This window comes from Rhinopithecus bieti, unplaced genomic scaffold (genome assembly GCF_001698545.2).
Source record: "Rhinopithecus bieti isolate Rb0 unplaced genomic scaffold, ASM169854v2 scaffold_26426, whole genome shotgun sequence".
Lineage (NCBI taxonomy): Eukaryota > Metazoa > Chordata > Mammalia > Primates > Cercopithecidae > Rhinopithecus > Rhinopithecus bieti.
Genome location: NW_016811945.1, coordinates 1086085 through 1110814, shown reverse-complemented (window position 1 = coordinate 1110814; position 24730 = coordinate 1086085). Strand labels below are relative to the sequence as shown.

The 24730-nt window shown below is 41.7% G+C and overlaps 1 protein-coding gene across 1 annotated transcript in view; it reads right to left on the bottom strand.

The window, feature by feature from the left end:
- The window catches only part of INO80 (INO80 complex ATPase subunit), a 135327-nt gene that overhangs the window by 78636 nt on the left and 31961 nt on the right, over positions 1–24730 (bottom strand). Inside the window, 9 exon segments of the mRNA XM_017895419.1 lie at positions 2524–2617; positions 3320–3384; positions 4399–4532; positions 5050–5217; positions 8694–8779; positions 9982–10099; positions 11379–11463; positions 13389–13531; positions 14601–14660. Coding sequence (XP_017750908.1) covers positions 2524–2617; positions 3320–3384; positions 4399–4532; positions 5050–5217; positions 8694–8779; positions 9982–10099; positions 11379–11463; positions 13389–13531; positions 14601–14660 — 953 coding nt within the window.

The window sequence follows — 24730 nt, the reverse complement described above, 5'->3', positions numbered from 1 at the left end:
CTACTTTCCTACTTTCAGATAAATTCTTTCACATTACATGGTTTGCTACCATGAAAACTAAAATCCTCCGCAAAGCTCCTATCAATAGTTTAAAAAATTTGCCAGGTGCAGTGGCTCATGCCTGTAATTCAAACACTTTGGGAGGCCACAGCAGGTGGATTATCTCAGGTCAGGAGTTTGAGACCAGGCTGACCAACATGGCAAAACCCGGTCTCTACTAAAAATAAAAAAAAAAAAAAAAAAAAAAAAAATTAGCTGGCGTGGGGTGCGTGCCTTAATCCAGCTACTGGAGGCTGATGCATGAGATCACTTTGAACCCGGAGGTGGAGATTGCAGTGAGCTGAGATCACCCCATTGACTCCAGCTGGCACAGACGAGACTCTGTCTCAAAAAACAAACAACAATTCACCTTGGTTGAGTGTGGTGGCTCACGCCTTTAATCCCAGCATTTTGGGAGAATGAGACAGGCAGATCAGTTGAGGCCAGGAATTTGGGAACAGCCTGGCCAACATGGTAAAACCTCACCTCTACAAAAAAAAAAAAAAAATTAGCCGGGCGTGGTGGTGCATGCCTGTAATCCCAGCTACTTGGGAGGCTGAAGCAGGAGAATCGCTTGAACCTCAGAGGTAAAAGTTTCGGTGAGCCGAAATCGCGCCACTGCACTCCAGCCTGGGTAACAGAGTGAGACCCCGTCTTCAAAATGAAAGAAAAGAAAAAGAAAAAAGAAACATTCACTTCTAGCACAAAAAGTCGTATCATAAAAATGTCTTCAGCCAGGCACAGTGGCTCAGGTCTGTAATCCCAGCACTTTGGTGGGCCAAGGTAGGTGGATCAACTGAGGTCAGGAGTTCGAGACTGGCCTGGCCAACATGGCAAAACACCATCTCTACTAAAAATACAAAAATTAGCCAGGCATGGTTGTGCACACCTATAATCCCAGCTACTTGGGAGGCTGAGGCAGGAGAGTAACTTGAACCCAGGAAGTGGAGGTTGCAGTGAGCCAAAATTGAGTCACTGCACTCCAGCCTAGGCGACCGAGCGAGACTTCGTCTCCAAAAAAGAAAAAAAGAAAAAAACAACCTTCATATTAAGGAGATAACCATTTCTAATTACATAAATCAAAAGTAATAAAATCAGTAAGAACCATTATACCAAAGAACAGAGAATTAAATTTCCCATAACACTTGAGGCAGGCTATGCTGCAATCACCACTAACTAAATGAATCACCAGCTTCCATTCGCTCTGTAGAAACAAGTAAAACAAGACTTACTAGAAATTACAGGAGAAAAGCCTAAACAGTTTATATTTAAGGTGTGTGTGTGTGTGTATACATATGTGTGTGTATGTGTGTGTGTGGTGTGTGCGTGTGCGTGTGTGTGTATTCTCATTCTGTTGCCTGGGCTGGGGTACAGTGGCATGATCTAGGCTCACTGCAACCACCGCTTCCTGGGTTCAAGCGATTCTCCCCACTCAGCCTCCTGAGTAGCTAGAACAGGCCAATGGCACCATGACCGGCTAATTTTTGTATTTTTATTACAGACAGGGTTTCATCATGTTGGCCAGGCTGCTATCAAACTCCTGACCTCAGGTGATTCACCTCCCTCAGCCTCCCAAAGTGCTGGATTACAGGCATGACCACCATGCCTGGCCTATTTAAGGTATATTATGAAGTATCATACAATTATTAAATGAGCAAAAGAAAGGTACAATTCACTTACGAATAACAAATTAGTCTGTTTGTTTGTTTTGCTTTGTTCTGAGATGGAGTCTCGCTCTGTTGTCCAGACTGGAGTGCAGTGGAGCGATCTTGACTCACTGCAACCTTCGCCTCCTGGGTTCAAGCAATTCTCTTGCCTCGGCCTCCTGAGTAGCTGGGACTACAAGGGTGTACCACCACACCCAGCTAATTTTTGTATTTTTGGTAGAGATGGGGTTTCACCATGTTAGCCAGGCTGGTCTTGAACTCCTGACCTTAAGAGATCCACCCGCCTTGGCCTCCCAAAGTGCTGGGATTACAAGTGTGAGCCACTGTACCTGGGCCTGGTGAACAAACTTTATTCTTTTTTTTTAATATGGAATTTTGCTCTTGTTGCCTCAACTGATCCTGGCTGGCCTCAACTGATCCAGGCTGGAGTGCAACGGTGCAATCTCAGCTCACGGCAACCTCCACCTTCCAGGTTCAAGCAATTCTCCTGCCTCAGCCTCCTGAGTAGCTGGGATTACAGGTATGCACCACCATGTCCAGCTAATTTTGTATTTTTTAGAGATGGGGTTTCTCCATGTTGGTCAGGCTGGTCTCGAACTGCCAACCTCAGGTGATCCAACCACCTTGGCCTCCCAAAGTGCTGGGATTACAGGCATAAGCCACCGTGCCTGGCCTACAAACTTTATTCTTAACAAAAGAAAATTAACGACAAGTTCCCTAAGATGATTTAATATTAAATATTTAATTCCACAGTATTCAATATCTATCCCATTTATTCCTAACTGCCCTCTTATCAAACAATAAGCAAACCTCTCACCTGGCCAAAAGTCCCTGAAGCATAAGGTTTGCCATTTCTGCCGGAGATATATCAATAAAGCGAAGGAAAGAGAAACAGCTTTCTTCATTAATACCTGAAATAGAAAAGACAATTTGAAACCCAACAGCAAACCAAGAGACGATGCTCAGTTAAAGCCTACTCAACTGCTGAGTTCTGACTTAACAAAACACTATTCTAAAGGTTCTGATCTAGCCACTTTGGTGGAAGTTAGGGTGCCACACCTTTATACTACAATTACAGATAAGAGAGGCAGGCCTATGAGATATGGCATATATGGACCAGACAAGAGACGGCTCCTATGTTACCTCTGGGATTTTTGGATGCTTGCCTAAATGGCTTCTCTTTGTCCAATGCCAGGAAAAAGATAAGGACAGGACAGAGGTGAAAGGTTCTGAACCTTGGCCTTAATATTTTGGACAATGCGCAAAGTTGAGTAGCTTCTTTTCCTTAGGCTAAGACGGATGGAAGTCTCATTAATGAGAGACTCCAGCACTGAGTTTGTCAAGTTTCAAGGGCAAGAAATTCTTGAAAGGCAGGTATAAAATAAAGACGGAAAGTCAATAATACTATTTTCTACTTCTTCCTCTCATAGCTACAAATCACAAAGCCTATAAAGATAACTAATTTCCTTAATTAAATCTTACCAAGATTTTATAAATAAAGGCCTACCATATAGACAAAACTAATACTCGTTCTAAATCAGTCTCTCAGCAAAACAAAGAGCATCCTGGTAAGACTCTGACAAACCTCCTTTCCCAAAGATCAAAACACCTACCTTTTCTATGAAAGAGAGACTGTTGGATATAGTCTGGTGCAAATGGAGAAAGAACCCTTAACCACCTGCAAAGTAAGTAAATAAAATAAAGCCAAACCCAAATATAAATAATAGGAAGTTAACTAGACTAGAGGCTCCATACCAAGTAAAACCTTTTAGTTTTGGAACTGTTTTCACTTTTAAGAAGTTTCTTGTCATATTACCAAGCAAAAATCATAGCATACATGTCAAAAAATACGAAGTATTTAATGACAGTGTAAGAAGATAATACAAGTTAAAAGTAGTCTCAATTTATTTCAGAGAATCACAATTCTAGTGCCCTAAGGCATCATATACTATATTAAACAAAAAAGCAATATAGCTCTGGCCTGTTTCCCCCCGCTCAAGTTAAATATTAACCTGGAGCTACAAATAACTCATAAAGTAAAATCCAAGAAATGTGTTTCAATTTCAGTTTCATTAAACTAAATATTGGTGATGAGTTTCTCTATAAAAGAGCTTTCTAAATCCATGGTTCTCAAATGTTGATAGGCAGAAAAAACCGCTGGGAACTTGTTTAAAAATTCAGAAGCTGGGGCCATACTAACTCACAGGTGTGGAATGGACCACACATCTATTTTCCAAATGGAACTCGTCTCTAGTGTATCACCTTAACAAACACTTTAAACTTTATTAAATTTATCATTGCTGACTCTGAGAAAAAGGTAAATATGATTAACTTACAATACAATCAGTTCACCCACAAGTGCAATTCCAAATGTAAATTAAGCCATCACAAACCAGTTTCAGCAATGGGGCATAGATATGCATGCTGGCTGCAAGTACATTATTTATAAATCCATGCACATTCCTGATTCAAAGAAGAACTAGAAGTGACTAGTGCCTTTAAGGCTACCTAGTTGAAGATTTAACAGTGCTCAAATTCCTTCCATAAGATCCCTCAACAAATAGTTGTCCACCCGTTACTTAAATGCCTCATTGTTGGAGAACTCATATACTCTCCATTATATTTTTCTCCTAAGCAATAAAACTGTAAATTATAAAACGCTAATAGTGAACAGATAGTAATACTTCCCTACCTGTCTCGTGAATGATTGAAGACCCTGATCTGTCCATGACGGTAGATAAACTTTGAAATGTGGTATGGCTTTAGGGAAATATGAAATGGAGACCAAGTTTCTTGTCGTTCAAATAACTCTGGGTGATTACACACCTAAAAGGAAGGGAAATGGTAAGACAATATTACCACATACAGACATCTTTATACGTAATGATAAGGGATCCCAAATCCCAAATGTTTACCTTTGGGAATGGATACTTTCCCATTTTCATCTCATTAACAGCCTTTATTTATCTGACATCAAGGATAGACTGTTTTTCTTGAAATGGGTTATAAAGACAACTTCAAGGCCAGGCGCAGTGGCTCACCCACCACTTCGAGAGGCCGAGGTGGGTGGATCACTTGAGGCCAAGAGTTTGAGACCAACATGGGGAAGCCTCATCTCTACTAAAAATACAAAAATTAGCCAGGCATGGTGGCAGGCTCCTATAGTTTCAGCAACTTGGGAGGCTGAGGCAGGAGAATCACCTGAACCTGGGAGCCAGAAGTTGCAGTGAGCCGAGATTGCACCATTGCACTCCAGCCTGGGCGACAGAGCTAGATGACTCTATCTCAAAAAACCCCAAAAAACAAAAAACAAAACTTCAAGGCAACTGACCTAAGCTCTTACCTTCCTAAACTGCATGACCAGATTCATGAGGCTGCTGGTGGTGTTCTGTGCTTGTTGGGTAGAGCCCATAGAAGACTGCAATAAATCCTCAATGGAAATTTTGTTCTTTAATGCCTGATATAACAGTTTCTGACGGCTGGTCAGCTGGCAATACATTAGAATCTCAATCTAAAAATCAATAAGAACATTTATATTTGGAAAAGTAGTTTCTAAGAAAATTCAGCATCTGCTTAAAGTTGAAAACACACACAAACTATTATTACAATTGAGAATAAACATGTGAACTCAGTATCTCTATAAACCTGTGAATGTGGACAATCATTCAGAAAACATGTATATTCCTCAGCCCTCTTCTCTTCATCACTCATTCCATTTGCTTTCCCTGGGCAATTTCTTCCACTTCTAACAGTGCCAACTAACAGTCATGACAGTAACACACAAAAATATATTCCCAAACACACCCAGGCCAGTACCTGCAACTACTAACTCTTTTAGTTTCTAACTAGAAAAACAGTTCTCTTTTCCACAATTTACTAAATTGGTTAATAGCATTACCATTCCATCAGTTGGGAAAGACAAACTTAATTCACTTCTGAACGCTCTCTGACACCCCGTGTTCTAGTATTTCCTAAATCCTTCAATTCAGCTTGGAAATCTACCACCCTTTCTAATCACACCCATTGCCTGCTGCTGGCCCTCATCTGATATAGTATAGCCTGATAATATTTTGCGGTCTTCCTGCCTCCAGTTTCTTCTGGTTGTGATATACATTCCACATATAGCTTATAAAGGAATTCAACTGCTAAAAAATCTTCAATGTGCATTTCTGCCTATAGTAAAATGTTGACACTTCTCATCTCGGCAACGAAAGCCGCCAATAATCAGGCCGGGTGCAGTGGCTCACGCCTGTAATCCCAGCACTTTGGGAGGCTGAGGTGGGCAGATCACAGGTTAGGAGTTCAAGACCTGCCTGGCCAACACAGTGAAACCCAATCTCTATTAAATACAAAAATTAGCCGGGTGTGGTAGCACGAGCCTGTAATCCTATCCATCCAGGAGGCTGAGGCAGGAGAATCACTTGAACCCGGGAGGCAGAGGTTGCGGTGAGCCAAGATTGCACCATTGCACTCCAGCCTGGGCAAGAGAGCGAGACTCCATCTCCAAAAAAAAAAAAAGAAGTTCTCCCATAATCTAACCTACCTTACTGTCTGAGTTTCTCGTCATCATAACCTGCTCACATAGCACTTAGTCACTTAACCACAAGTATCTGAAAGTTAGCCAAAACAGGCTGCATATTTGAATGTTACTCTAGCTTTGCTCATGCTGCCCTCCATATTTTCCTAGTAAATGCCAACTCATCATTTGAAACCTGGCTCACATGTCATCTTTGCTTTAATGCCTTCTCTAAGTTTCCCTAACAAAACTATAATAAGATAGAAAACACTAAATGATGTTGAAGAAACACATACTATACACAGTGGTTAAGCACCATACTAGATCTTCAGATCACCTCCCTATGTAGCACTAAACAATAATTATGAACTAGCTGGGTGCAGTGACTCACACCTGTAATCCCAGCACTTTGGGAGGCCAAGGCAGCAGAATCACTTGAGCCAAGGAGTTCTGAGACCAACCTGGGCAACACAGTGGAGACCCTGACTCTACAAAAATTAAAAAATAAAAAATCAGGGCCGGATGTGGTGGCTCATGCCTGTAATCCCAGCACTTCGGGAGGCCGAGGCGGGTGGATCATGAGGTCAAGAGATCGAGACCATCCTGGCCAACCAACATGGTGAAACACCATCTCTACTAAAAATACAAAAATTAGCTGGGCACAGTGGCGTACACCTGTAGTCCCAGCTACTCGGGAGGCTGAGGCAGGAGAGTTGCTTGAACCAGGCAGACGGAGGTTGCAGTGAGCCGAGATTGCGCCACTGCACTCCAGCCTGGTTGACAGAGCAAGACTCAGTCTCACAAAAATAATAAATAAATAAATAATTAGCCAGGCATGGTGGTGTGTACCTATAGTACCATCTACTAGGGAGGCTGAAAAGGTACAGTTCCACTCCTCTCTTTGAAGCGTATATACATACAATCCCTGATTTTTTAAGTCCAGCACGGTGGCTCATGCTTATAGTCCTAGCACTCTGGGAGGCTGAGGTGGGAGGATTGCTGGAGCCCAGACTAGCCTGGGCAACATAGCAAGATCTTGTCTCTACAAAAAAATGGAAAATTAGCCAGGTGTGGTGGTGTACACCTGTAGCCCCAGCTACTAGGGAGGCTGAGGTGGGAGGATTGCTTGAGCCAAGGAGGTCAAGGCTGAAGTGAGCCATGATTGCACCACTGCAGTCCACCATGGGTGACAGAGCGAGCCCTTGTCTTACAAAAAAAAAATTACAAGGGGGAAAAAAGAAGGGAGGGATTAAAAGATACTAAGAGGTCGGGCACAGTAGCTCACACCTGTAATCCCAGCACTTTCAGAGGCCCAGGCAGGTGAATCCCTTGAACTCAGGAGTTTGAGACCAGCATGGGCAACATGGCAAAACTGATCACTACAAAAAAAAAAAAAAATACAAAAATTAGCCAGGTGTTGTGGCACACACCTATAGTCCCAGCTACCTGGGAGGCTGACAGGGGAGGATCACTGGAGCCCAGGTGGTCAAGGCAACAGTAAACCAAGATTGTGCCACTGCACTCCAGTGTGGGTGAAGGAGTAAGACCCTGCCTCAAAAGAAACAACAAACCAGATACTGAGAGACAGACTATCCAAATGCTATGTGTGGACCTTGCTTGTATCCTTATTCTGACAAATTCTTTTTTTTTTTTTTTTTTTTTTGAGATAGAGTCTCGTTCTGTCGCACAGGCTGGAGTGCAGTGGCGTGATTTTGGCTCACTGCAAGCTCCGCCTCCTGGGTTCATGCCATTCTCCCGTCTCAGCCTCCTGAGAAGCTGAGACTACAAGCTCCTGCCGCCACGACGAGCTAATTTTTTTGTATTTTTAGTAGAGACAGGGTTTCACCATGTTAACCAGGATGGTCTCGATTTCCTGACCTCATGATCTGCCCGCCTCGGCCTCCCAAAGTGCTGGGATTACTAGCGTGAGCCACTGCACCTCGCTACAAAATTAATTCTTTGAAGAAGAGAGACAGACACACAAAGACAACTGGAGATATCTGAACACTGACTAGATATGTGATGCTATCAATGGAATTGGTCTTTTGAAATAGGTGTGATAATGGCATGCAGTTAGGCAGTATTTTAAAAAACTGAATCTTTTAGAAATACACATGAAAACACTTTATAAACAAATAATCATTTATAAAATATCCAGGATTTGCTTTTGAATAAGAGAGAGGTAGAGTTAATGATTACCGTAATGGAACAATGGGTCAAGGGGATTCATTAGCCTATCTTTCTACTTTTGTAATGTTTCAAATTCTCTAGTAAAAGCATTAAAAGAAAAGATAAAAGATGTTATTTTCCTCAATTATTTGCCTCATTTTAAGTCCTCTTTGATCCATGCAAGTTTAAACCTCTTCCTTCAAGTAAACTTTACAACGAAACATATACCAACAAATTTCTCCCCCTGGAATCTTAAGTTGGTGCCTAATGATGCTTAAACACATGAGGTCTTCTGTACTCACCTTGTCAGATAGTTCATTTTCCACATCTTTCTTGATTCTCCTCAGCATAAATGGCTTCAAAATCATGTGTAAGCGAGAAAGTTGATCTGAAATGCCAGGAAGCCCCCAAATAATACATTATACTGATTTCACAAAAACAACAGAAACAAATACCATATTCATCTCTCACTGAACTCTTCAAAATCCTTTGGCTCAATGATTCTCTAAAAGTAGACTGAAACTTTTTCCCAAGTAGGAAAGCAAGGAATTTTAACTTTCTGTACCATCTTGCTATAGTCAACAGGGTAAATGTATTAGGCTCTATTTTCATTAGAATTCATTTTTACGTTTTAGGGACATTTTACCAATAATAGGGTTATAAGTATAATAAAAATTACCTGGGACTGTTAGTGTTCCCCAAAAATTACCTTCCAAAAGATGTCAGCAAATTAACAACTTGTAGTGTAAAATCACCTAAGGACTTTTCTAATAGTGAGCAAGCTCATGTCTGTGTAATAAACACTCCAGAATGCTCTTAAAATCAGAGAGATATTATGCAACAAGATCAAAAGTATTGATAAGGCTAAAAATGCTCACAATGGAGACAAATTCTAATACATAGAGAAAAATAATAAAATGACCCTTCTAATATTTGCTGTTTTATCATAGGAAAAAAGCCTTGACCCATTACACAAACAATTAAATATGAATTTTTCTTTTGAGATGGAGTCTTGCTCTGTCACCCAGGCTGGAGTGCAATGATGTAATCTCGGCTCACTGCAACCTCCACCTCTCCCAGGTTCAAGCGATTCACCTACCTCAGCCTCCCGTGTAGCCAGGATTACAGGCACCTGCCATCATCATGCCTGGCTAATTTTTGCAGAGACAGGGTTTCACCATGTTGGCCAGGCTGGTCTTGAACTCCTGACCTAAGGTGATCTGCCCACCTCAGCCTCCCAAAGTGCTGGGATTACTGGTGTGAGCCACCATGCCTGGCCAATATGAATTTTCCAAGATCTAAATGGGAAACGTGAATTCTGCAAGCTAAAATATAGTACTTTATGAATCAAGCCTGATCTGCCTTGATTAGACAAGACTATAGTAGTAATCATCTAAATTAATTCTTTTTTGACTGTTAAATACGTACAAAAAATGTAAGTATTTTACAAGCAAAATATGTGGTTTTGTTTCCCTGATTTGTCTATGTATACTGAAAGAAAAATTCTTCAAATAAAAGAAAATACACAATTATGTGGTTGCCTATACTGATAGGTAGACAGAAAGAAAGCCAGTTCATAATAGTACTCACTCTCATCAATAGCGGATTTGTTTTCGGCATGGCTCTCAATGTCCTTGGAAAACCATTCATTAAATTCTTCATGTGAATCAAATAATGTTGGCATAATGAAATGCAGCAGAGCCCAAAGCTGTAAACAAAGACACAAATGAAATAGCTATAGAGCAACAAAATGACAGTGTGTAAGGATGTATTAGGGTAGACAGAGAGAGACAACTGCAGGTGTATTCATGTGTAAGTGCCTAGATCCATGCCTATGTGTGAGTGAAAGACAGAGAATGAATGAATTCAACTACATGCTTGCCTCATCAACCAACCCTAATTTTATTAGGTGCTGTAGCAAAGTGTGATTATTTTTCAGTTAATTTCAAACTAAAAGTTTGAAAGTGCAAGTCATGCTCAGATTTTGCAATGGGATAGTTTTAACGATCTTCTTATAAAAATCTATCCCATAATTCAACACAACCTAAGGTATGATAACTTGCTACTAATAATCCTAGATTAGGGGTTAGAAAAACATGGCCTGTTGGGCCAAGTCTGGTCTACCACTATTTTAAACCAAGTTTTATTGAAACATAGCCATGGCCATTCACCTATATGTATTGTCTATGGCTACTATACTAAACAAGCAAAGTTGAGTAGCTGCAACCATGACTGTATGGCCTGCAAACTCTATAGAATATGTACTATCTGCCAGTTTCTATGAAGTTTTCTTCTTCTTTTTTTTTTTTTTTTTTTTTTTATTTGAGATGGAGTCTCACTCTGTTGCCCAGGCTGGAGTATGGTGGCATGATCTCGGCTCATTGCAACTTCGACCTGTGGATTCAAGCAATCATCCCAACTCAGCCTCCTAAGTAGCTGGGACTACAGGCATGCACCACTATGCTTGGCCAATTTTTTGATTTTTTTTTTGGTAGAGTCGGGGTTTCCCCATGTTGCCCAGGCTGGTCTTGAACTGCTGGGTTCAAGGCATCCTCCCACTTTACCTCCCAAGTTGTTAGGATTACAGACATGAGCCACTGCACTCAGCCTCTATAAAGATTTCTGACCCTTATTCTAGATGATCAATTAACTCCCCCCAAAAATTTTAGCTCCCCTCTGTTAACAAATATTACATTTCAACTCTAGCAAAAACAGTCTCTGCATTAAATGTTTACATTTTCTAATGTGGTCAGTATTCCTTACATAAATGCAAAAGAATACAGTAATTCATTGGCCTTATGCCAGAGAATAAGAAAACAGGAATGATGCCTATGCCTGAAAGATGAGTTGGGGCAAGTCTTTTATGTGGGGACTATAATTTATACAAAGCAGTAGCACTGCAGGGGAATGGGTAAAGAATTCTATGCTCTGCTGGAATCCTTCTGTTTTATGAAGATATAAAACCTGGGACCTGGACTAGTGCCTACCTCTGCCATGGTGTTCTGAATTGGGGTCCCGGTTAGCAAAAGACGATTCCGACACTGGAACTGTAAGAGGATCTTCCAACGAACGCTGTTTAATAAAATAAGTTACAAATTCATGTTAGCAACAAATCATTCTTTAATTATCCTGAGACCCCATATTGACAAAATGCCTTCCAAAAAACTAACATTCAGAATCAAGTACTCCATCATGTATTCAACTGAAAAACATTATTCAACAAAGCTGAAAACAGGAAACTTCCAAGGGAAATGACTCCTCTCTACTGAAAACATGGTATTTGGATTTAGAAAAAATAGCCTCAAATAGGCAGAGTTGGATCATTTCTGGCTTTATAAACTCCTCCATTATCTTTAGTCAGTTTTGCTGATATAAGTCATCTAATTAGAAAATACATATCTGTAGTATAAAGTGTTAAAATTATTAATCTGTACACTTTCAGTATGAGTTTGGAGGGAGCAGTTATGAGGGGTGTTGTGTGAGAAGAAAACGTAAAATGAGTCTTCGTTGCTCCTGGCCAAAGGCATATGCTCCTTCGAACAACTGCAGTATGCCAGGCATGGCGGCTCATATCTGTACTCCCAGCACTTTGGGAGGCTTGGGTCCAGAACTTCAAGACCAACCTGTGCAGCATGGAGAAACCCCGTCTCTACTATAAATACAAAAAATCAGCTCAGCATGGTAGCACACACCTATAGTCCCAGCTCTGAGACTGCGATGAGAGGATCATTTGAGACAGGGAGGTCGAAGCTGCAGTGAGCCCCAACTGCGCCATTGTACCACTCCATCCTGGGCAACAGAGCAAGACCCTGTCTCCTGCCTCAAAAAAAAAAAAAAGATTGCTGTAGGAAGTAATACCTTTCTGAGGATAGAAAGTTCCACAGAAGGGCGGGTACAGTGGCTCACGCCTGTAATCCCAGCACTTTGGGAGGCAGAGGCAGGTGGATAACCTGAGGTCAGGAGTTCGAGACCCAAAATGGCAAAACCCCGTCTCTACTAAAAAGAACAAAAATTAGCAGAGCATGGTGGCAAGCACTTGTAATCCCAGCTACTCAGGAGGCTGGGGCAGGAGAATTGCTTGAATCTGGGAGGTGGAGGTTGCAGTGAGCCGAGACTGCGCCACTGCATTTCAGCCTGGGCAACAAGAGCGAAACTACCTCTCAAAAAAAAAAAAGAAAGAAAGAAAGAAAAGAAAAGAAAAAAGAAAGTTCTGCAGAAAATATTATACAGCCAGTTAACACAGACCTCTAATAAAGTTCTAAGGACTCACCAAGAGTTAATAAAAAATACATCCAAGCCAAGGTTTAATATCACCAAATAACACTTTTTTTTTACTTTGGGACTTCAAAGATATTGGAATATTTTAAACACATGACTTAAAATAAAAAGATTCTGGGAGATCTGAAAACCATCCAGGGACTCAGATAATCTACATAAAACAAACAGAGCATCCAATCCACATAACCTAACACTTTATTTCCTACTTAGAACTCCTGTCTAAAATAGTATCTTAAAAGCAAGGGCAGAGACTCCCTCCTCTATAGAAATTTTCCCTGAAGAGATGACCTGTAAAAATGTCACCTTCTTGAATAGGGAGATAAAAGTTGAGAAAAGTCTTCGTATTCTTGGCATTAACATTTGTGTTCCATGAAAAAATAAAAAAAAGGGAATTTCTGCCTTCTGATCAGGTACATGACTGATGCAGAGATCATGTCATGTCTGATTTAAAACCTCTCATATATAGGATGGGTGGCTCATCCCTGTAATCCCAATACTTGGGGAGGCCGATGCAAGAGGATCGCTTGAAGCCAGGAGTTCAAGACTAGCCTGGGCAGCAAAGCGAGACCTTGTCTCTACAAAAAAAAATAAAACTTCTCATATCTTCATTCATATACACAAGTCTACGTGTGTGTGTGTGTGTCTGTGTGTGTCTGTGTCTGTGTGTGTGTGTATACTTAACCCAATGCATTGAGTTTGGTTTCTGCTACTCATGTTACCTGGAACTACTCTTGAGCGCCTGAGCCTCATCCAGTACCATGTATTGCCACTTGACCCGCTGGAAATACTTTACATCCTGCACCACCAGCTGATAGCTGGTAATAACCACATGGAAGGGGGCATCCTGAGTGTAGAGGGTCTTCTGTAAATATAAAAGGGGAAGGGTGAAAAGAGAAACCTAATAATTCATAATAAGGAACTGATGTATGGACTGGTTTTCTAGGGCCGAAATGTTTAAGAGAGCCCTGAAGATGTGCTTCTCCCATATGGTAGGGAGATGTGCAGTGAAGTGAACCATACTGTGGGGTTTTGTTTGTTTTACTGTTGTTGATATAGGGTCTCACTCCATTACCCACATTAGAGTACAGCAGTGTGAACATGGCTCACTGCAAACATAACCTCCTGGGCTCTAGTGATCCTCCTGCCTTAGTCTCCCAAATAGCTGGGACTACAGGCATGCACCACCATGCCTGGCTAATTTTTTTTATTTTATTTTATGTAGAGATGGGGTCTCACTATGTTACCCAGGCTGGTCTCAAACTCCTAGACTCAAGTGATCCTCCTGCCTTGGCCTCCCAAAATACTGGGATTACAAGCAAGAGCCACCATTCCCGGTCACTACTGATTTTAAAGCAGTCACGTTTACCACAAACTAGGCTGAAAACTAGTCTTCAGCTTATTAAAGAAAAAAGTTCTGGCCAGGTGTGGTGGCTCACACCTATAATCCCAGCACTTTGGGAGGCTGAGGCAGGAGGATCACTTAAGCCCAGGAGTTTGAGACCACCTTGCACAACAGGTTGAAACCATATCTCTACAAAAAATACAGAAATTAGCCAGGCGTGGTATAGCAAGCCTATAGTCCCAAAAACAAGCTGGGTGTGCTGTCTCCTGCTTGTAGTTCGGGAGGCTGTGGTGGGAGGATTGCTTGAGCCAGGGTGTCAAGGCTACGGTGAACTGTGATCACGCCACTGCACTCCAGCCAGGGCAACAGAGCAAGACCTTGTCTCAAAAAAAAAGATTCTTAATTAATCCTGGAAATCAAGTCCAGTTGATTGCCTACAATAGAAAAAGTACTGTATGAGAAAAATGGAAATCAGTGTCCAGAAATATATAATAAATAAGATTTTGTCTAAAAGAAATTATCCATATCGATTAGAGAAATAATGACTGCATGCACGGTATGTATGTATGCAGTTTAAGTAGAATGTTACCTGACTCCAGAACCTTCTGATGACTTTTCTATCATGAGGATTTCCCCAATATGGTAGCACCTAGAAAAAGGGCCGATATATACATTACTTTCTATTGATGATCTTAAAAGTATCATAACAAATATATAATTCGGAGCGATTTAAAAAGAAACTAATAAAATGAGTATAGGAAGTCCTCTCCTGCCGATGGTGGAATAAGTGGTTTAAACAACCCTGTTGTCCAAATAAACACACACACACACACACAATTCATTTGTCTGAAGGCATAATACAGCTACTGAGATAGTGGGCAATTACAGAGGCCCAAATAAGAAAAGAATGGAAGCCCAGAGAGGTCAGCCTAGTATGTGGTATACTTTCTCACTGACGGTACCATTGCATTACAAAAGTTCTAGTTGAGAGGGTAAGAAACTGAGGACACATTTTCTTAAGAGATGTAAGACAGGCTGGGCACAGTGGCTCACGCCTACAATCCCAGCACTTTGGAAGGTCGAGGCGGGTGGATCACCTGAGGTCAGGAGTTGGAGACTAGCCTGGCCAACACGGTGAGACCCCGTCTCTACTGAAAATACAAAAATCAGCCGGGTGTGGTGGCATGTGCCTGCAATCCCAGCTACTAGGGAGGCTGAGACAGGAGAATCGCTTGAACCTGGGAGGCAGAGGTTGCAGTGAACACAGATGATGCCATTGCACTCCAGCCGGGGGGACAAGAGCAAAGCTTTGTCTTAAAAAAAAAAAAAAAAAAAAAAAGATATAAGACATAGAGAACAAAAATTGTAGTTCAAGGAAAAGGACTCTTGTAACCAGCCACATCCCTGGCTTTAAATTGGAATTCAAAGGCTACAAGGTAGTAGTTATAGTAAACCATACATAGACTTCCCTGAATAGATACCGACTCCCAGCCTCAGAACATCTGAATTCCTGACCAGATTAAGAAGGATTTGAATAATTTGCATCCCCACCAACCCCCAAAAACTACTAGTGGCAGAAAAACATATAAATCCTCTCTAACATACAAATCCTCTCTAGAAGAAAACAGTAGCGAGAGCCCACACTTATCTCTACAGTTTTTCCTATACAATGTCTGGGCATAGCATTAGAAAATAACCAGACATATAGAAAGACCATATCGTATGACTGAAAGCCTACATGAAAGAAAGATAATGTACACAGAGGAGATTAAAATAACAAAAATGTTAAAAACAGACTTTTGGCTGGGTGTGGTGGCTCATGCCTGTAATCCCAGCATTTTGGGAGACTGAGGCTGGCAGATCACCTGAGCTTGGGAGTTTCAGACCAGCCTGGGCAACGTGGTGAAACCCTGCCTCTACAAAAAATACAAAAGTTAGCTAGGTGTGGTGACACGCGCCTGCAGTCCCAGGAACTTATGAATCTAAGGCAGAATTGCTTGAGTCTGGGAGAGGTTGCAGTGAGCCAAGATTGTGCCACTGCACTCCAGCCTGGGCAACAGAGCAAGACTTTGCCTCAAAAAAAATAAATAAATAAAAGTTTAGGCCAGGCGTGGTGGCTCACACCTGTAATCCTAACACTTTGGGAGGCCGAAGCGGGTGGATCACGAGCTCAGGAGATCGAGACCATCCTGGCCAACACGGTGAAACACCACCTCTACTAAAAATAAAAAAATAAATAAATAAAATAAATTAGCTGGGAGTGGTGGCATGCACCTGTAGTCCCAACTATACGGGAGGCTGAGGCAGGAGAATCGCTTGAACCCGGGAGGTGGAAGTTGCAGTGAGCTAAGATCATGCTACCGCATTCCAGCCTGGGCGACAGAGTGAGACTGTGTCTCAAAAAACTAGATAAAATTTAAAAATTTAAAATAAAATAAAATACTTTTAAAATGCTAATTTGTTAACGAAAACAAGACAGAGAATTTTAGTGGTACGCTGTAAATTATAAAATAATCAAAGTGAATTTTAGAACTGAAAATAAAACTAAAATCTAGAAATTAATGGATGGATCTAATGACAGATTAGATGCAGCTGAAGAGAAAATTAGTGAACTAGATGACAAGTCAGAAGATAATATCCAGATTAAAGCACAAAGAAACAAAAGAATGCAAGATTCAGCACTTTTTCTGTGATGTTTCTAGATGTGGTTTTCTTTCTCCTTATCCCTGGACCTCATAGGGCTTCTTTAATCTGCAGACTGCTATCTTTTATTGTTTTGAAAAATTTTAGCCAAATGGAAGCAGAAGTATACAGGAAGAAATGAAGATTAATAAAAACTGAATATATAATATGAAAATATCTAAACATAAAATACATAAGCAATAATAAAATTTCTCACGGGGTTTAAAATATTAAAAGTATACAAAACCTACAGCATGTAAGTCTAGACACAAGGGAGGTAGTTCAAGTATACCGAAGTCTTTATATTATCCAGAAAGTAGTAACTCTTAATTTATATATATTTCTTAAGTCAAGAAAGCAAGTTTCTCCCCCAGATTATCTACTAGAGAATAAAATAGGCCAAGTGTGGTGGCTCATGCCTGCAATCTCAGCACTTTGGGAGGCTGAGACGGATGGATCACTTGAGGCCAAGAGTTCAAGACCAGCCTGGCTGGCTAACTCTGTCTCTAGTAAAAATACAAAAATTAGATGGGCACAGAGGGTGCAGTGAGTGGAGATCACACCACTGCACTGAAATGTGGGGGACAGAGTGAGAGTCTGTCTCCAAAAAAAAACCAAAAAGAATAAAATAAATACATGACTAGTGCTATGGTTTGAACATCTCTCTGGAGGTTTATGTGTTGGAAACTTAATCCTCAATGCAACAATAGTGAGAGGTGGGACCTTTCAGGGGGGTCATGGAGCTTTGTCCAAATGAATGAATTAATGCCATTATCACAGGAGTTCCCCTCACCCCTGGGCTCTTCTGCTCCTCTGCTTTCCAATCTGGGGTGATGCAACAAGAAGGCCCTTGTGAGATGAGGACCCCTCACTTTTTGACTTCTCAGGCCCTCTGGAATTATAAGAAATAAATCTCTTTTCTTTATAAATTACCCAGTTTTCTGTGTTTTGTTATAGCAGCGCAAAACAAACTAAGACAAATAATAAGCTAACAGAGGGAGGGAGAGCAATAACATTTAATCAGTCCAAAAGGACATAAGAAAGGAGAGAATCAAAAAACTGGGACATATTTCTCAGGATCTCCTGAGCGCTGTGTCATGGGCCAAAAACTGTTTTTAAATTAGGGTAGGCATGGTGGCTCATGCCTGTAATCCCAGTACTTTGGGAAGCCAAGGTGGGCAGATGACCTGAGGTTAGGAGTTCAAGATCAGCCTGGCCAACATGCTGAAAACCCTGTGTCTACTAAAAATACCAAAATTAGCTGGGTGTGGTGGTGGGTGCCTGTTATTCTAGCTACTCAGGAGGCTGAGGCAGGAGAATTGCTTGAACCTGGGAGGCAGAGTGAGCTGAGATCACGCCACTGCACTCCAGCCTGGGCNGATTGTGAAAGGATTATAGTTTCTGGTATGACAGTATGATGACAGGAGTGAAAGGGCAAGGTGAGGTAAATAACAAGATTTTAAGAAGTTAGCTGTGTGCAGTAGCTCATGCCTGTAATCCCAGCACTTTGGGGAGGCCGAGGCAAGCGGGTCACCTGAACTCAGGAGTTCAAGACCAGCCTGACCAACATAGTGAAACCCTATCTCTATTAAAAATACAAAAATTAGCTGGGTGCGGTGGCAGATGCCTGTAATCCCAGCTACTTCGGAGACTGAGGCTGAGGCTCTGCTTGAACCCCAGAGGCGGAGGTTGCAGTGAGCCGAGATCACACCGCTGCACTCCAGCCTGGGTGACAGAGCAAGACTCCATCTCAAAATAATAATAATAATAACAGGCCGGGCGCGGTGGCTCAAGCCTGTAATCCCAGCACTTTGGGAGGCCGAGACGGGCGGATCACGAGGTCAGGAGATCGAGACCATCCTGACTAACACGGCGAAACCCCATCTCTACTAAAAAATACAAAAAACTAGCCGGGCGAGGTGGCGGGCGCCTGTAGTCCCAGCTACTCCGGAGGCCGAGGCAGGAGAATGGCGGGAACCCGGGAGGCGGAGCTTGCAGTGAGCTGAGATCCGGCCACTGCACTCCAGCCTGGGCGACAGAGCGAGACTCCGTCTCAAAAAAAAAAAAAAAAAAAAAAAAATTTAAATTTAAAATAAGGAAAAAACAAAAATTAAACAGATGCCACAAGTAGAAAAACAATTAGTACGGCAGACTTAAACTCAGTATTTATCAGCATTTACATTAACAGCACAAATATTCCCAATAAGAGGCAAGAAATACACCTTAAGGTCAGGCATGGTGGCTCACGCCTATAATCCTAGCACTTTGGGAAGCTGAGGCGGGCGGATCACTTGAGGTCAGGAGTTAGAGACCAGTCTGGCCAACATGGTGAAACCCCATCTCTACTAAAAATACAAAAATTAGCAAGGCGTGGTGGCATGCGCCTGTAATCCCAGCTACTAGGGAGGCTGAGACAGGAGAACTGTTTGAACCCTGGAGACGGAGGTTGCAGTGAGCTGAGATCGTGCCACTGCACTCCAGCCTGGTGGCAGATGGAGACTCCGTCTCAAAAAAAGAATTATACCATAAATGACGTAAAATGATTAAAAATAAAAGGAAGAAAAAAATGCCACGTAAAAATTAAGCAAAGATGTTCTCATATTCTGTATTCAGAAAAAAATTAACCAAAAAAAAAAGTATCAGAAAATAGACTTTCAGTCAAAAAGTCTTTAAAAGGAAAATTTCATAATAATAAAAGGTTCAGTTCACCAGAAAGATAAAATTATAAATTTGTATACATCTTACAGCCTCAAAATATATAAAGCAAAAATGGACAGAAGAGAAATGGACAAAACCATAATCATGGTATATTTTAATATACCCCTCTCAGTCAGTGACAGAATAGGCAGACAAATCAGCAAAGACATGAAAGAGCTGGACAAGTTAACAAACTTTGACCTAAATCAACATATATGCAACACTGCAATGAATAAAGGCAGAACACCTATAATTCTCCAATACACAGAGGACATATAAAAACTGACAATATGCTGAGCCATAAAACGAGGATTCAACAAATTTCAAAGCATTGAAGTCATAAAAGTTTCTTTTACCAGTGTGAATTTAAGGTATCAATTAACAAAAAACAAGACATCTAGACAATCCTCTACTGTTTGGAAATTATAAATTACACTTCTTATTTTTTAAAAGAGATAGGGTCTCGCCCTGTTGCCTAGGCTGGAGTACAGTGGTGTGATCATAGCTCACTGTAGCCTCGAACTCCAGGGCTCAAGTTATCATCCCACCTAGAAATACACTTTTAAATAACCCATGGGTCAAAAACGAACTTGCAATGGAAGTTAGAGATTATGATGAACTCAAAGATAATGTATGTATGACACATCAAACCTTTGGATGGCTAAAGTCATGCTCAGAAAGCAATGAATATCCTTAAATGTACATATATTAGAAGCTGAAAATGAATACTCTAAGTGCCATCTCAAGACATCAGATAAAGAAAAAAGCTGGCCGGGGGTGGCTAACGTCTGTAATCCCAGCAGTTTGAGAGGCCAAGGAGCATCGCTTGAGCTCAGGAATTCGAGACCAGCCTGGCCAACATGGGGAAACTCAGCCTCTACTAAAAATACAAAAATTCGCTGGGCATGGTGGCAAGCTCCTGTAGTCCCAGCTCCTCGGGAGCTTGAGGCAGGAGAATCGCTTGAACCCGGGGGAGGCAGAGGTTGCAGTGAGCCAAGATCATGTCACTGCACTCCAGCCTGGGAAACAGAGCAAGACACTGCCTCAAAAAAAAAAGTAGACAAAGAGTGCAGTGTGGGGCTATGTTCCAATATGTATGACTTTCAATTTCATACGCCACATTCTATCAAAGTTTTTTTTTATCAATAATTTTAAAATGTAAAAACTATTCTTAGCTTACAGTCATTCAAAAACAGGTGACAGGTCGGGAGCAGTGACTCATGCCTGTAATCCTAGCACTCTGGGAGGCCAAGGCAGGCAGATCACCTGAGGTCAGGAGTTCAAGACCAGACCGGCTAACATGGTGAAACCCCGTCTCTACCAAAAATACAAAAATTAGCTGGGTGTGGTGGTACACCCCTGTAGTTGCAGCTACTTGGGAGGCTGAGGCAGCAGAATCGCTTGAACCTGGGAGGCAGAGGTTGCAGTGAGCCAAGATCGCGCCACTGCACTCCAGCCTGGGCAACAGAGTAAGACTCTGTGTCAAAAAAAGAAAAACAAAAAAACAAAAAACCAAAAAAACCCAGGTGGCAGATTCCTTAATAAGTAGAATTACCATATGACCTAACAATTCTACTCATAGGTACATACCCAAAAGAAGTGAAAACAGTAAAAGTGTTCAAACAAAAACCTGCACAGGAACGTTCACAGCAGTACTATTCACAACAGCCAAAAGCTGGAAACAACCCAAATATTCATCAACGATGAATGGATGACCAAAATGTGATATATATACACAATGGACTATTACTCAGCCATATAAAGGAATAAAACACTGATACACGATATAATATGGATGAAGCTTGAAAACTTTATACTCAGTAAAAGAAGCCAGACAAAAACAGCATTCACGAAGTGTTCAGAATAAGCAAATCCAGCCACAGGAGGCGAATTTGTGGTTGCCAGAGGCTATAGCACAAGTTGAATAGAAAGTGATTACTTAGCGGGAAAGGGCCTTCTGTTTGGGGTGATGAAAAAGTTATGAAACTAGATAGCAGTGATGGTTACACAACATTGTGAATGTACCTAATGCTACTACATTGTACTTTTTTTTTTTTTTTTTTTGAGATGGAGTTTCGCTTTTGTTGCCCACGCTGGAGTGCAATGGCACGATCTCAGCTCACCACAACCTCTGCCTCCCGGGTTCAAGTGATTCTCCTGCCTCAGCCTCCCGAGCAGCTGGGATTACAGGCGTGCGCCACCACACCCAGCTAATTTTGTATTTTTACTAGAGATGGGGTTTCTCCTGTTGGTTAGGCTGGTTTTGAACACCTGACCTCAGGTGATCCACCCATCTCAGCCTCCCGAAATGCTGCGATTACAGGCATCAGCCACCACACCCAGCCCATTTTTTCATAAGCTTGGTCTGTAGGCATGCGCTACCATGTCCAACTAATTTGTAAATTTTTTGTAGAGATAAGGTCTGTGTTGGCAAGGCTGTTCTTGAACTCCTGGACTCAAGGGATCTTCCCACCTCAGCCTCCTAAAGTACTGGGATTACAGGTATGACCCACCAGGCCCAGCCCATTTTTAATAGTTAAAATGGTAAATACTATGCTCTAGTATTTTGTCACAATAAAACATATATTGGGGCACTAGGAAAAAAACAAAATCAGGCCAAATGCAGTGCCTCATGTCTATAATCCCAGCATTTTAAGAGGCCGAGGTGGGATGATTGTGTGAACAGGAGTTAGACATCAGCCTTGGCAACAGAGCCAAGACCTCGTCTCCACAAAAAATTTTTTAAAAATTAGCTGAGTGTTGTGGTGCATGCCTGTAGTCCTAGCTACTTGGGAGGCTGATGTGGGAGAATGGCTTGAGACGGAGTTCAGGGCTGCAGTGAGCTATGATCACAACTCGGCACTCCACCTTGGAAGACAGAGGGAGAAAATATCTCTAAGAAAAAAAAAAAAAGCAAAGAAAAAAATCAAAAGAGGTGGCAACACCCACGGGCATATTACCCTAAATTAGAATATCAAAAGAAAGTTCAACATGCAAATAATAAGTCTGTTTCAGGTATACTTATAAAGTCAAAGGAAAGGTATCAATGACATTAGTAATATCACATGGCCATCTATCAGCCAGTGGAAGAGCTATTGAAAACTTAAGTGGTTTGCTGAAAAAATGTTAAGACCTTTTCTGGTTTTTTTGTTTGTTTGTTTGTTTGTTTTTTGAGACGGATTCTCACTCTGTTGCCCAGGCTGGAGTACAGTGGCATGATCTCGGCTCACTGCAACCTCTGCCCCCCGGGTTCAAGCGATTCTCCTGCCTCAACCTCCCAAGTAGCTGGGATTACAGGCCCCCACCACAACACCCTGCTAATTTTTGTATTTTTAGTAGAGACGGGTTTCACCATCTTGGCCAGGCTGGTCTTGAACTCCTGACCTCGTGATCCAACCGCCTTGGCCTCCCAAAGTGCTGGGATTACAGGCGTGAGCCACCATGCCTGGCCTAGACCTTTTATTTTTCAACATCTGCACTGTTCAATATATACTGAACATTACATGAAAAAAAAAAGCAGAAAAAGATGGTGATCACCATTCCACAAGACAAATAATTCAAGAGACAATACTCAACAAATTGCATAAGAATGATCTCATCATCATCTCAGCAAGATGAAAATGAGTCAGTCAAGTTAAAAGCTATATATCCTAATACTCCTTGTATGGTTTTTATATCTACAATTTAGCCACAAAATGGGACCACAGCCACAAAGCTGCCTCAAAGTGGGAAATCCCAGACAATTTCCTATTCCATACAAAGCATAGACCAGAAAAACACCTGCCTCACATTTCCACCCTATCCCATGCTCCTCAAACTACATGAAACCCATCACTATTACAGAGACCAAAAATCACAGAGATCATGTCAACATATTTTGATACATAATCTCCAAAATACTATCCTAACTGTGCAACTTCATTATCCTATTCCTGGGGTCAGAACACAGTTTACTCATTTTCAATCCTTTTAAATTGCAAACAACATAATAAATCCTATTCATTCTTTCTTAAATTCCTCCAACTTTTCATAACTAAGCAGTTGTTTAAATCTAATCAATGTCTTACCCAATGAATGCCAAATACCTCCCTGCTGATCACCTCCTACCTCAACCTGAATTCTTTTCCTCTGAATTAATTAAATCAATGTTCACATTATCTACCTTAGACACTACAAGCTGGACTAAGACTAGAGATCAGACTTTAGAGTATTAAGAAAATGAACTGGCTGGGTTTGGTGGCTCATGCCTGTAATTTCAAGACTTTGGGAGGCTGAGGCGGAAGGATCACTGGAGGCCAGGAGTTCAAGACCAGCCTGGGCAACATAGTGAGATCTGCCTCTATTAAAAAAGCAAAATGGGCTGGGCACAGTGGCTCATGCCTGTAATCCCAGCACTTCAGGAGACTGAGGCGGGCGGATCACCTGAGGTCGGGAGTTCGAGACTTGCCTGACCAACATGGAGAAACCCCATCTCTACTAAAAATACAAAATTAGCCGGGTATGGTGGCGTATGCCTGTAATCCCAGCTACTCGGGAGGCTGGGGCAGGAGAATCGCTTCAACCCTGGAGGCAAAGGTTACAGTGAGCAGAGATCGCACCACTGCACTCCAGACTGAGCAACAAAAGCAAAACTCAGACTCAGAAAAAAAAAAAAAAAAAACCAGCTGAGTGCGGTGGCTCACGCCTGTAATCCCAGCACTTTCGGAGGCTGAGACATGTGGATTAACTGAGGTCAAGAGTTTGAGACCAGTCTGGCCAACGTGGTGAAACCCAGTCTCTACTAAAAATACAAAACAATTAGCTGGGCAAGGTGGCAGACACCTGTAATCCCAGTTACTCAGGAGGCTGAGGCAGAATTGCTTGAACCTGGGAGGCAGAGGTTGCAGTGAGCCAAGATCGCACCACTGCACTCTAGCCTGGGCAACGGAGCAAGACTCCATCTCAAAACAAACACAAAAACAAAAGCAAGACATGTATTTTAAAAAAGATATGAATTATTTACAATAGATTTGAATGAAAAGAGCAATGCCATAAATGACAGGATGTGTACTAACGGTATGATTTGTCAAAATCTATGTTAAACCAAACAAGGTAGATGTTTTCTATTATGGCAGTTTGACGAGGAGTATCAATCATCAGGCTAAATGCAATATGCACTCATTGTTCCCAGCAGTAAGTTTTATAGTGATTGTATGCAAGTTATTTAGGAACAATGTATGAGATATTTTTGTTTTTGAGACGGAAGGATTCTTGCTCTGTCGCCCAGGCTGGAGTGCAGCAGCGTGTTCTTGGCTCACTGCAACCTCCCCTACTCCTGCTCCGCCCCGTTCAAGCGATTCT